Source organism: Rhinopithecus bieti, unplaced genomic scaffold (genome assembly GCF_001698545.2).
Source record: "Rhinopithecus bieti isolate Rb0 unplaced genomic scaffold, ASM169854v2 scaffold_19037, whole genome shotgun sequence".
Classification (NCBI taxonomy): domain Eukaryota; kingdom Metazoa; phylum Chordata; class Mammalia; order Primates; family Cercopithecidae; genus Rhinopithecus; species Rhinopithecus bieti.
The window spans coordinates 479,995-492,936 of NW_016809436.1; the positions used below are offsets into that span (position 1 = coordinate 479,995).

Here is a 12,942-nt window from a genome sequence, read left to right on the forward strand (position 1 = left end):
ATTCTCTGCTAATAAAAGTTGTTTTATTTAATTTAAACTAAAATAGATCCACAGTTGGACCCCTATATTTGTGAATTCTTCATCCATGGATTTAAAAAAGTTTGGATTAAAATATTTTGAAATCACAATTAAAATAACAATAAAATTATACAATAAAATACGAAAAGAATTTATATTAGCATTTACATTGTATTAGCTATACAAAGTAATCTAAACATCATTAAAGTATATGGGAGGCTGTGAGTAGGTTACATGCAAATACTACACCATTTTATATAAGGGACTTAAGCTTTTGTAGGTTTTGGTATTTAAGGGAGTCCTGCAACCAATCCTCCATGAATATCAAGGGACGACTATACTGAAATCTTAACATAAAATATCTTGACTTACACAATTTATTTTGTTTTCGACCACAACACATTATTTCTTAAATTCTCTATTAAAGGAGAAAAACCTTTCTTTATCTGAGCCTGGCCTTCCTAACATTTCAGAGAACATCACTTGTGGGCTGCTGTGGCTCTGCTACTCACAGAATTTCAGTTAGGGCTACAACACCTTCGCGGTAAGTTAGGGTCTGTTGCATATTTCTGGGTAAACAACCAGGACCCAGTTATTTATAAATTTTAATTAATTAATCTTAAAAACTTGGAAAGTGAAACAAAAGTAAATTAACAATGATCAAAGTTATTCAAAAAATTCCTAATAACCAGAACTAGATAGATATACAGTAATGGCATTCTCATACCTATTGTTGGCAATTCTTTGAATTTAAAATAGTGAAATGCAAAGTTACCACTGCTTATCTTAAGAGACCTTGATAAAAAAAATTCCTAAAGTCAAACATTAGCTGTTGTGTACTAATTCATTTTTATGAGTACTCTTTTTTAAAAAATATTTTATTTCCATAGGTTTTTGAGGAACAGGTGATATTTGGTGACATGTGTAAGTTCTTTAGTGGTAATTTGTGAGATTCTGGTGCACCCATCACTCAACCAGTATACACTGAATCCAATTTGTAGCCTTTTATCCCTCACCCCCTTCCCATCATTCCCCTGAGCCCCAAAGTCCACTGTATCATTTCTATGCCTTTGCATCCTCATAGCTTAGCTCTCACTTACGAGTGAGAACATACGATGTTTGGTTTTCCATTCCTGAATTACTTTCCTTAGAATAATAGTCTCCAATCACATCCAGGTTGCTGTGAATGCCATTAATTCATTCCTTTTTATACGTGTATGTATACGCACGCGCACGCGCGTGTGCGTGTATATATATATATATATATTCTCACATTTTTCTTAATCACTCGTTGATTGATGGGCATTTGGGCTAGTTCCGTATTATAGCAGTGAATTGTGCTGCTATAAACATGCATATGCAAGTATCTTTTTTGACTTCTTTTCCTCTGGATAGATATCCCAGTAGTGGAATTGTTGGATCAAATGGTAGTTCTACTTTTAGCTTTTAAAGGAATCTCCACACTGTTTTCCGTAGTGGTTGTACTAGTTAACATTCCCATCAGCAGTGTAGCTCCCTGTTCACTGCATCCATGTCAACATCTATTATTTTTTGATTTTTTGATTATGGCCATACTTGCGGGAGTAAGGTGTTATCGCAGTGTGGTTTTGATTTACATTTCCCTGATCATTAGTGATGCTGAGTATTTTTTTCATACGTTTGTTGGCCATTTGTATATCTTCATTTGAGAATTGTCTGTTCATGTCCTTAGCCCACTTTTTGATGGGATTGTTTGTATTTTCTTGCTAATTTGTTTGAGTTCCTTGTAGATTCTGGATATTAGTCCTTTGTCAGATATATCAATTGTGAAGATTTTTTCCCACTCTGGGTTGTCAGTTTACTCTGCTGACTGTTCTTTTTGCTGTGCAAAAGCTCTTTAGTTTAATTAAGTCCCACCTATTTATCATTGTTTTTGTTGCATTTGCTTTTGGATTCTTGGTCATGAAGTCTTTGCCTAAGCCAATATCTAGAAAGGTTTTTCTGATATTATCTTCTAGAATTTTTATAGTTTCAGGTCTTAGATTTAAGTCCTTGATCCATTTTGAGGATCCTTTATCCATTTTGAGGGATGAGGATCCAGTTTCATTCTCATACATATAGCTTGCCAATTATCCCAGCACCATTTATTGAATAGGGTGTCCTTCCCCCACTTTGCTTTGTCAAAGATGAGTTGGCTGTATTTGGGTTTATTTTTGGGTTCCCTATTCTGTTCCATTGGTCTATGTGCCTATTTTTGTACCAGTACCATCTTGTTTTGGTGACTATGTCCTTATAATATCATTTGAAATGATATGTGATGCCTCCAGATTTGTTCTTTTCACTTAGTTTTGCTTTGACTATGAAGGCTCTTTTGGTTACATATGAATTTTAAGATTGTTTTTCTAGTTCTGTGAAGAATGATGATAGTATTTTGATGGGAATTGCATTGAATATGTAGACTGTGCTCTTAAAGCATGATAAAATGCTGTATCCATTTAAGGAAATCTAGGTTCCTTGACAGACTTATAACGACAAAGATAATTCATCAGATCTCTGATTGAAGGTGGAATGAGGAGAAATGGTAGAGGGATAAGTGCTGTGGGCTGAATGTTTATATCCCCCGCAAATTCACATATTGAAGCCCCATTTCCCAATGTGATGTTACTTGGAAGTGGGCCTTTCAGAAAAAATTAAATCAAAAGGGTGGAGACCTCATGATGGCACTCATGCCCTATAAGAGGAGACATGAGAGGGATTCTCTCTTTCCCTCTCTCTCTCTCTCTCTCTCTCTCTCCCTCCCCCTTCACTCTGTGAGCATATAGCAAGAAGGTGAACATCTGCAAACCAGGAAAGGCTCTCATCAGGTTTGACCATGCTAACATTTGTCTTTGAACTTCCCAGCCTCCGGAGCCATAGGAAAGAAATGCTTGTTGTTTGAGCCACTCAGTTTGTGGTATTTTGTTATAGCAGCCCAACTGCTAAGAAAATAACCTTAAGAAATTGAATGTAAAAGAGGTCAGGATTGGGGACCAATCTGAGAATTCGATGATGAAGATATGCATAAGTGATGGGATCAAGGCAGCCTAAAATACTCATTAAAAGCACCCCTTTGAAATAAAGTAGACATTATTTATGTAACCATAAACAATAACAATAGACATAATAACAAAAATTTGCAGGAGTAATTATATGTAGTAATTATATGTGAGTAATTAATCCCAACCTCATTAGGTAAGTTTATTATCTCCAAGGAGGAACCTAATTTATTAAGAAGCTAACATGTTGGTCTTCTAATGTTTCAAAACTTATTTTTGTACCATTGAAATGGGAATAATTATAAGGTTTAAAAGGATTAAATGAATTAATATGTAAATAAGTCTCCCTAATACATCGTTGGGTCTTATGCAACAATGATCTGCATAAAGTGCAAATCAAAAATGGAACAAGTTGTTATATTTAAGTGGATGTCGTGTGATCTATTTCATCTCATGTAAAAAGTTATGTTAACTTATAGTGTTAATAATGTATAACACTTTGAATTCTTTTGAACACAGGACCCCCTGGAACAGCTGTCCCTCAACCTGCAGGCTTCCCAGGAGGCTTGCCTATGGGATACTACAGTCCACAGCAACCCAGTACCTTCCCTTTGTACCAGCCAGTTGGTGGTACCCATCCTGTCCAGTATCAGCCTGGCAAATATCCTGTGCCAAATCAGCCTGTTCCAATAACATGGATGCCAGGGCCAACTCCTATGGCAAACTGTCCTCCTGGTCTGGAATACTTAGTTCAGGTACTCCATGAAAATACAAATTATTTTCTTATGAAATGTGACCATATGGACCCAATAAAAAGAGAGAAAAAGCAGAACAGAGTGAATAAAGGTAGATGGGTCAGTGATGACAGATGCCATTTGTGAAACTATAAGAATAGTGATACCAGTTTCAGAAATGTGAAAGGGAAGTAGCAAGTACAAGGATGTTTATAGTGGGATGAGTATGTTTCATAAGGGTTTATGTTGAGCTTCAAGGCATACAAGATGTTTTCTTGAAAGAAGTGTACAAGTAGAAACCAAAAACTATCATAGAGGGTAGTTGTGTTATTTGCTTAGAAATACAGAGTTAATATCAACAAAAGCAGCACAAAAGAGAACAAAACACAACACAGTGGATAAATTGCTGAGTGCCTTAGTCCATTGCTTTTTACTACCATCCATTATTTTCATTAGCTACTCTTGCCACCCCAAAAAACATACAATATAAATAAAAATAATGAACCCTACAAAGAATATTTCTTCGGGCCGAGTTCCAGAGACCCCCTTCGTACAACATAGTAACTCCCTAATTAACCTCTATATAGATATTCTGCTGCCACCAGGGCATCCAGATCAAAAACTGGGTAATATGCAAAGTTTGTGTACAATTAGTTTTGTTTAAGAACCCATGTCTGAAACTAAAAAACCTGCTTAATGAAAATAAGGTAAAGCTGGCAGAGTAGTTGCCTTTTATTTGTGGCATTGATTCCTATGGTGTCAGTTACGCATGGTCAACCAGGTTCTAAAAATACTAAATGGAAAATTCCAGAAATAGACCATTCATAAATTTTAAATTTATTCTGAGTAGCATGATGAAATCTTGCACAGTCCGTCTCTGTTCTGACTGCCACATGTATCATTCCTTTGTGCAGTGTATCCATGCTATACATGTTACCTGTAGTATACAGACCGAGTCACATAGTAGCCATCTTCGTTATGAGACTGACTTACAGTAACACGGTGCTTGCATTGAAGTAACTTATTTTACTTAATTATGTCTCCAAAACACAAGAGTAGGAATGCTGGGAATTTGGATATGCCAAGGAAAGACCAAAGAGAGGCCATAAGGTCTTCCTTTCCATGTAAAGGTGAAGGTTTTTGACTTAATAATAAAAAAATTCCTATGCTAAGGTTACTAAGATCTACAGTAAAATTAATATGTCCATGAAATTGTAAAGAAGGAAAGAAAAATTTGTGCATAGTATATACAGGATTTGGTACAATCTGTGGTTTCAGGTATCCACTGGGGGCTTGGAAAGTATCCCCTGAGGATAAGAGGGAGACTACTTTATTGGAGATCCGATAGAACCTTCTGAATCTTTTTTGTTGTTTTTAGAGAAAGGAGTGCTGAAATACATTATAAAGAAGAAACTTCCCAATTCAATACTTACCTCCCCAGGTTGACAGCCAAGTATTTCCTGGAGATATGTCATTTCTCTTTTCAATTCTGTATATTGACAGGGACCCTGATAATCTTCTGTGCTGAAAACTATTTGTATAATATTATAGCATTGGTGTATAGAAGTCAATATAGTTGGATTAGGAAAATTTGGATTTTACAAAAGCCAAAATTTATCCTAAATTATTATTTGGACAAAATATTGACAAAATGTAAAGCCACTCATTCAGGCAAAGTGCTAGAGTAAACATCTACATTATTTCAGAAGATAAAATATTTGTAGCTTATCAAGTTTAGAAAGTCTCATTTCCATACTTTGTGATAAATACAGAAGTTGTTCTTGGGAATCTAACATCTTCTACAGTTCTCTTTTCAAATTGTGTAGCTTTGTTTATTTAAATATTAAAAACCTGTTTCTTAATTTCTTTTATGATTCTTATGAATTGTCCCTTTTAGGAATGTTTAGAGTTAAAGAAATAACTGAAAAAATAAACAAAACACAGGTTTGGACCCAGACAAACCAGGTTTTTAATTCTATCCTACTCTCTAGTAACGCTAAAACCTTGATAAACTTTTCTAACCTCTTGCTGCTTGAATTTTGTCATCTATAAAATAGTATTATCAATACCCACCTTATCAGATTGTTAAGAGAATTTTTAATGAGATAAGGGTCACAATGTGCCTAATATTTTTTGAACATATAGGGCTGTCCCAATGGATGAAAGCTGTGTGGCTGTTATTAGCTTAAATACCTTCTTATGGGTGAATGCAAGACATAGAGCCAATCTTTTTCTGCTATCTACCCTAGTCTTTTTGAGCTCTCACATGAAGATTACACGAATCTTTATCAAGGTTACCAAGAGTCCTAAAACATCCAAATTAGCATGATTGTATTATTTCCAGAGTCTTGGCTTTGCCAGTGACTTTACCAATTTGTCAAAGAACTGTCCCTTAACAGACACGTGTTACTGAGCTCCGGGGAGGGACATAATAATATTGAAATTAGGCCAGTTAATAATGCTGTGATGGCTTCTGAGTGTTCAAGTGAAAGAAACAATTTCACATCTCTCATTGTAAATAAAAAAGCTGGAAATGATTTAGCTTCATGAGGAAGGCATGTTGAAAGTTGAGACAGGCCAAAAGCTAGTCTTCTAGCACCAGTTAGCCAAGCTGTGAATGCAAAGGAAAAGTTCTTGAAATTGAAAGTGATATTACTCCAGTGAACATATGAATGGTGAAAAGTAAAAGAGCCTAATTGCTGATATGGAGAAAGTTTTAGTGGTTTAGAAAGAAGATCAAACCAGTCACAACATTTCCTTAAACCAAAGCATAATTCAGAGCAAAGCCCTATCTCTCTTAAATTCTGTGTAGGCTGAGAAAGGTGAGGAAACTACAGAAAAAAAAAAGTTTGAAGCTAGCAGAGGTTGGCTCACAAGGCTTAAGGGAAAAAAAAAATTATTTTATATTATTTTATATTATTTTTTAAATTATTTTATAACATAAAGTGCAAGGTGAAGCAGCAAGTCCTGATGTAGAAGCAGCAGTAAGGTTTTCAGAAGATCCTAGCTATAATAAGATCATTGATGAAGGTGATTATACTAAACAACAGATTTTGAATGTAGATGCAGCAGCCTTCTGTTGGAAGAAGATGCCATCTAGGACTTTCATAGCTAAAAAGTAGAAGTCAACGCCTGATGTCAAAACTTCAAAGGACAGACTGACTACCTTGATAGGGTCTCTTGCAAAACAGTGCTACTCACTGACAACACATCTGGTCACCCGAGAGCTCTGATGGAGGTGTATAAGGAGATTAATGTTGTTTTAATGCCTGCTAACACAACATGCATTCTGCAGCCCATGGATCAAAGTGTAATTTCGATTTACAAGTCTTATTGTTTAAAAAATGAATTTCATTAGGCTATAGTTGTCATAGGTGGTGTCATTTCTCAGATGGATCTGGGCAAAATAAATTGAAAACCATGTGGAAAGGATGGTCACCATTCTAGATTCATGATTCATGGGAAGAGGTCAAAATAGCAGCATTGACAGGTGTTTGAGAGAAGGTGATTGCCGCTTTTATGGATGATTTTGAAGGGTTCAAGATTTCGGTGGAGGAAGTAATTTCAGATATGGTGGAAACAGCAAGAGAACTGGAATTCAAAGTGGAACCTGCAAATGTGACTGAATTGCCGCAACTCATGATACAACTTTGTAACAGATGAGCAGTTGCTTCTTATGTATAAGCAAAGAAACTGCTTCCTTGAGATGGAATTTACTCCTGGTGAGAATTCTGTGAACATTGTTGAAATGACAACGGTTTTAGAATATTACACAAATATAATTGATAAAGTAGTGGCAGGTTTTAAGTGGATTGACTCCAATTTTGAAGGAAGTTCTACTGTGGTAAAATACTATTAAAGAAAATTACGTGCTACAGGGAAATCTTTCATGCAGAGAAGAGTCAACTGATATGGCAAACTTCATTATCTTTTTGTTAAGAAATTGCTGCCGCCAACCTGGGCTTCAGCCATCACCACCCTGACCAGTTAGCAGTCATTAACATAGAAACAAGACCCTCTACCAGCAAGAGGATTGTGACTAGCTGAAGTCTCAGATGATTGTTAGCAGTTTTTAGCAATACACTTTTTTTTAAATTAAGGTATGTACTTCTGTTAGAATTAATACTCTTATGTACACTGTAGACTACAGTATAGTGTAAACATAATTTTATATTCAGTAAGAAAATAAAACATTCAGGTGACTCACTTTCTTACAATAATTGCTTTATTGCATTGGTCTTGAACCAAACTTGTAATATCTTCAGAGTAAGCCTGTAGTTTATATTTTTACTTTTCACTTCTAGATTTTAATATCTTAGATTTCGAAAATGACCTATAAACCATTTTAGTAGCCACTTTTGGTATTTTATGTGGCATGTTTAGGTCTCCTTATGTAATTGTGTTTTTATAAAAGAAAAAGGTTTTAATTAAGCATGGATTGTGCCCTTTGTACCCTCCTGTAATTAATCACACCATAAAACAGTCATGTTTAGGTACGTTATTTTAATTTCATGTGTTACTACATTTGCATATTATTCATTAATTAATGTATTTAACCAATGTTTGGTGAAATATGGCACTTCAAGCAGTGTTCTGGGCTCAGGGGTTAGGAATGGTCTAATGGTCTAAATGATGTAAAATTATCCAAATATAATCAGGGTATCCTCAAGAAGGTTTATTCTCTTCTGCTAGAATGTTCTCACATGTAACAGATAATGTGCCCATCAAGCTACTCATCTTTAGAATGATTCCTAAGGTAGATATTTCTCAAATGGTATATACCTAGCCATCCTTTTCATGGGTTGCCATCTAAGAATGTTTCCTTTCTCTTCCCCTAATCCTATTCACATGCTTCCTGGTGTCATAGACCCTTCCCTTATTAAAGTGTGCACTTGGGGAAGACCCTGGTATTTGTAGATCAAGTGAACACAAGTCAGTGTATAAACCTCTGCTAGAAGTACCTGTAAAATAATATAAAATGGGACACTTCATGTGAGGTTCATCCTGGCTTGTTTGTTCTCCTTAAGCCACTGAGAGACTTCCCTTCTCTATGGCTGGTCCATGTTAATCGTTCTGAACTTAACTAAACAACTGCAGGCTATGGATGACATGTGGAGAGACCAGTGAGTAGGGACTTATCTAGGAACAATCTGTAAGTACAGCTTCTTCTGATGTGATTACTACAGCAAGTAGATGTTTTGTTTTTCTGATATAGCGGACAACTTTTTTAAAGTGGTACTGAAAGAAAGTGTTTTTCTAATATGGACAGCTCTGCTAATATCCATCTGATCAGATGCAGATAAGCTGATTTCAGTTGGTAAAATTTTTTTGATTCTATTGACTTTCAAAAATATATTTTGGTATCAATTGATGCATTTTAGTATCTATTTCATCAGTTTATTTTACAAGGTTATTTTAATTCTGTTATTTCTGTCTTCTAATTGCTTTGTTTTATCCCAACAGTTGGACAACATACATGTTCTTCAGCATTTTGAGCCTCTGGAAAGTATGTATAATTTTTGTAGTGCTCAGCAGTATTTTAATCAGATGGAAATTTGCATTATCTAATATCTAGTTCCTTCTTTATATTGATCATGTTTTAGTGTTTCAAAGAAAAAAAACTGCTCTATTACCATATCTTCAAGAAAGTAATAAAGTGAATTATTTTGTATAATTGTATCCTTCTATACATCATATAATCATAAGCTCTTAGATTTGAAAAGGGCTTACATTTTATCTGGTCAGTTGCCCTACACTTTACTCATTGTTCCTACTCCACATTTACCATTCAAAGATGAGTAAAAGAAGGAACCAAGAGACTACATGAGTTAGCCAGGGACACCACAGTCAGCTAATCACCTCCAGAGCAGGAAATAGTATTTAAACCACAGTCAGCTAATCAGTGGCAGAGCTGGAAATAGAATCCAAAACCGCTGAATCGTAGTCCAGTGCCCTTGCTTTGGAAGTAAGAATAAAAGATCTGTCAAAATGATGCCTATTCTCAGTTCATTCTACAGGATTACGGACCCTCACTAAACCAGCTATGCACATGCATTTGGCCACCACATAGGGCCTTTGACTTTTCTTGGTTTGTTTTCGTGTTTGTAATTAGTAATGACCCTACTCCTCAAAGCATGTTTTATGAACTGATTAATTAATGGTCAAATGTATAATTTCTTTTTAATGGTTTTATAATTAAAGTTTTCTAAATTCAGATACTCCAGGAATTCAAACAAAAGGGTTGTTTCAATCTTTTGTTTTATGTAGAAAGTTTGTTAATGTTTACACTGAACTTCTTAAAAGAAATGTTTTAAATTTTCACAATTGCTTAAATACTTTTAGATAATATGATTTTGGGGGTACTCTAATCAATTCTACATATTTCACCTGAAACTTTAAAAAAGCTATGTTGCTTTAAGCCCTTAAGAAATACTAAACAAGGACTTTCTGAGGCCCATTTTAAATGTTTCTAATTTAAGATGACTTTCTCATTTTATTTTTTAGTGGTGACACGTTTTGAAACTAATAATAGATATGATATTAAAAACAACTCAGACCAGATGGTTTACATTGTAACCGAAGACACAGATGACTTTACCAGGAATGCCTATCGGACACTAAGGCCCTTCGTCCTCCGGGTCACTGATTGTATGGGCCGAGAAATCATGACAATGCAGAGACCCTTCAGATGCACCTGCTGTTGCTTCTGTTGCCCCTCTGCCAGACAAGAGGTCAGAGAATGGAAGTCTGATTCACACTTTGCTTCTGATCCAATTCTTCACGGCACAGTATGCTCCTTCCACTACACAGGGAGGACTTTCCCTGACCCTGCCAGCCAGAATAGAAGAAGATAGTTGGGAGAGAGAAAACCAAATTGTCTCACCTAAGGAAAACCATAGAGGATTGTTTCTTTTGTTACTACTTTTAGTGCTTAAATAAGTGGGTCAAGCACAGTTGGCATTGTGTAGTCAATAATTATGATTCCATCAGTTGCATCTACTTAATTAGAAATTTACCTACCACATTTATCTAAATGTACCTACCTATCACCAGATAAACTAATGCTAAATATAAACATATGCTTTTAGAATTGGAAGGGACTTAAATATACTTACAGTACCCATCACAACCCATACCCTGCCACAGATAAAGAGTGGCTCAAAATTACTAAATGGCTGAGGTGTTACACTTGGCTAAGGACAGGGCAGGAACTAGAATACAGATGTGCTGAGTTACAGTGTGGTTACTCATTATCTGTGCATTTCTAAGAAAGTTATTTGTTGTAGGGGAAAGAAAAGCAGTTTTGGAGAGAAATGGAGTGTGAATTCTAGATATGTCAGCTACTTAAATCTCTAAAATTTAATTAACCTGTTTGAACCTTAGTGTTCTTATACATAAACTGGGTAGTACAGTACATCATAGGATAACAGGAATACTTAAATGATCTGTTAAATAACATCCTTTACTAAATATTAATTTTTTATAACCCTCTCTGGGCCTTATTTACCTGTGAAATAGAAATATTAATAATACTTTTCAGGTAGGGAGATCATTTTAGGGATTAAGTCAATTCCTCGGCACAGTTCCTAGCAAATAGTATAGTACTCAATGACTATTTTCTGTTGCTTTCAGATATCTTACTCCTTTGTTATTATTATCTTTGTGATAACAACCTTATATCTGAAGTGAATACCTATTATCTTTGATCCTTTTGGATATAGTAGGCATTTATCTTTGTATTTATGAGTTAGATTTTTAAAATCAAAGCCTATAGATACAGCCTTCTGAAATTATAGGAAGCCAGAATAAAGGAAAGCAAATCAAAATTACAGCTGGGCAGGATGGTTTACACCTATAATTCCAACACTTTGAGAGGCTGAGGTGGGAGGATCACTTGAGGCCAGGAGGTTGAGATCAGCCTGGGCAACAGAGTAAAACCCCATCTCTACAAAAATAAAAAATAAAAAAACATTGGCCAGGTCTGGTGATGTGTGTCTGTGGTCCCAGCTACTTGGGTGACTAAGGTAGGAGGATCACTTGAGCCCAGGATGTTGAGACTGCAGTGACTTATGATTGCACCACTTCACTCCAGCCTGGGTGACAGAGAAAGACCCTTACTCCTAAAAAAAAATTACAAGCCTAGTCCAATTTGTGACACTTTTGTCTCATAACTTTACCCAGGATTTTCTTCAGATTTATCCAGTTTTCTTCTATTAATTTGTGTGTGTGTGTGTGTGTGTGTGTGTGTGTACATTTAGTTTATGCAGTTTTATCATTTGTGTAGATTCCTGTTTCCATCAGCACAATGCAAATACCAAACACTTCCATCATCACTAAAATCTTTTGTCACCACATCCACCTTCCTCCCTCCTCTTTGTCCCTAACCCTTAATAACCACTAATCTATTCTCTATATTTATAATCTTGTCATTTCGAGACTGTTAATTAAACAGAATAATATAGTATGTAACTTTCCAGGATTGCTCTTTTTCACCCACAGTAATTACCTGGAGATTGAAACAAGCTGTTATTACTAGTTCATTCCTTTTTATGGCTGAGTAGTATACCATGGTATGAATTTTAAGGAATTTATTTTGTACATTTTGACTTTTATCTCATAGGTTTAAACTTATATGAGATAGTTCTACGATGGTCTCAATTTTTTTTATTATTATTATTGTATTTTAAGTTCTAGGGTACGTGTGCATAACGTACAGGTTTGTTACATGTGTATACTTGTGCCATGTTGGTGTGCTGCACCCATCAACTCGTCAGCACCCATCAACTCGTAATTTACATCAGGTATAACTCCCAATGCAATCCCTCCCCTCTCCCCTCTCCCCATGATAGGCCCCAGTGTGTGATGTTCCCCTTCCTGAGTCCAAGTGATCTAATTGTTCAGTTCCCACCTATGAGTGAGACATGCGGTGTTTGGTTTTCTGTTCTTGCGATAGTTTGCTAAGAATGATGGTTTCCAGCTGCATCCATGGCCCTACAAAGGACGCAAACTCATCCTTATTTATGGCTGCATAGTATTCCATGGTGTATATGTGCCACATTTTCTTAATCCAGTCTGTCACTGATGGACATTTGGGTTGGTTCCAAGTCTTTGCTATTGTGAATAGTGCCGCAATAAACATACGTGTGCATGTGTCTTTATAGCAGCATGAACCTTTG

The 12,942-nt window shown here is 35.7% G+C and overlaps 1 protein-coding gene across 6 annotated transcripts in view; it reads left to right on the forward strand.

Moving 5' to 3' along the window:
* The window catches only part of PLSCR4 (phospholipid scramblase 4), a 66,668-nt gene that overhangs the window by 43,551 nt on the left and 10,175 nt on the right, over positions 1-12,942 (forward strand). For all 6 annotated transcript variants that reach the window (XM_017889322.1, XM_017889321.1, XM_017889323.1 and 3 more), the window contains 3 exons: positions 3,552-3,787; positions 9,230-9,272; positions 10,271-10,497. In XM_017889322.1, the coding sequence (XP_017744811.1) occupies positions 3,552-3,787; positions 9,230-9,272; positions 10,271-10,497 (506 nt within the window). The remainder of the gene's footprint in view (positions 1-3,551; positions 3,788-9,229; positions 9,273-10,270; positions 10,498-12,942) is intronic.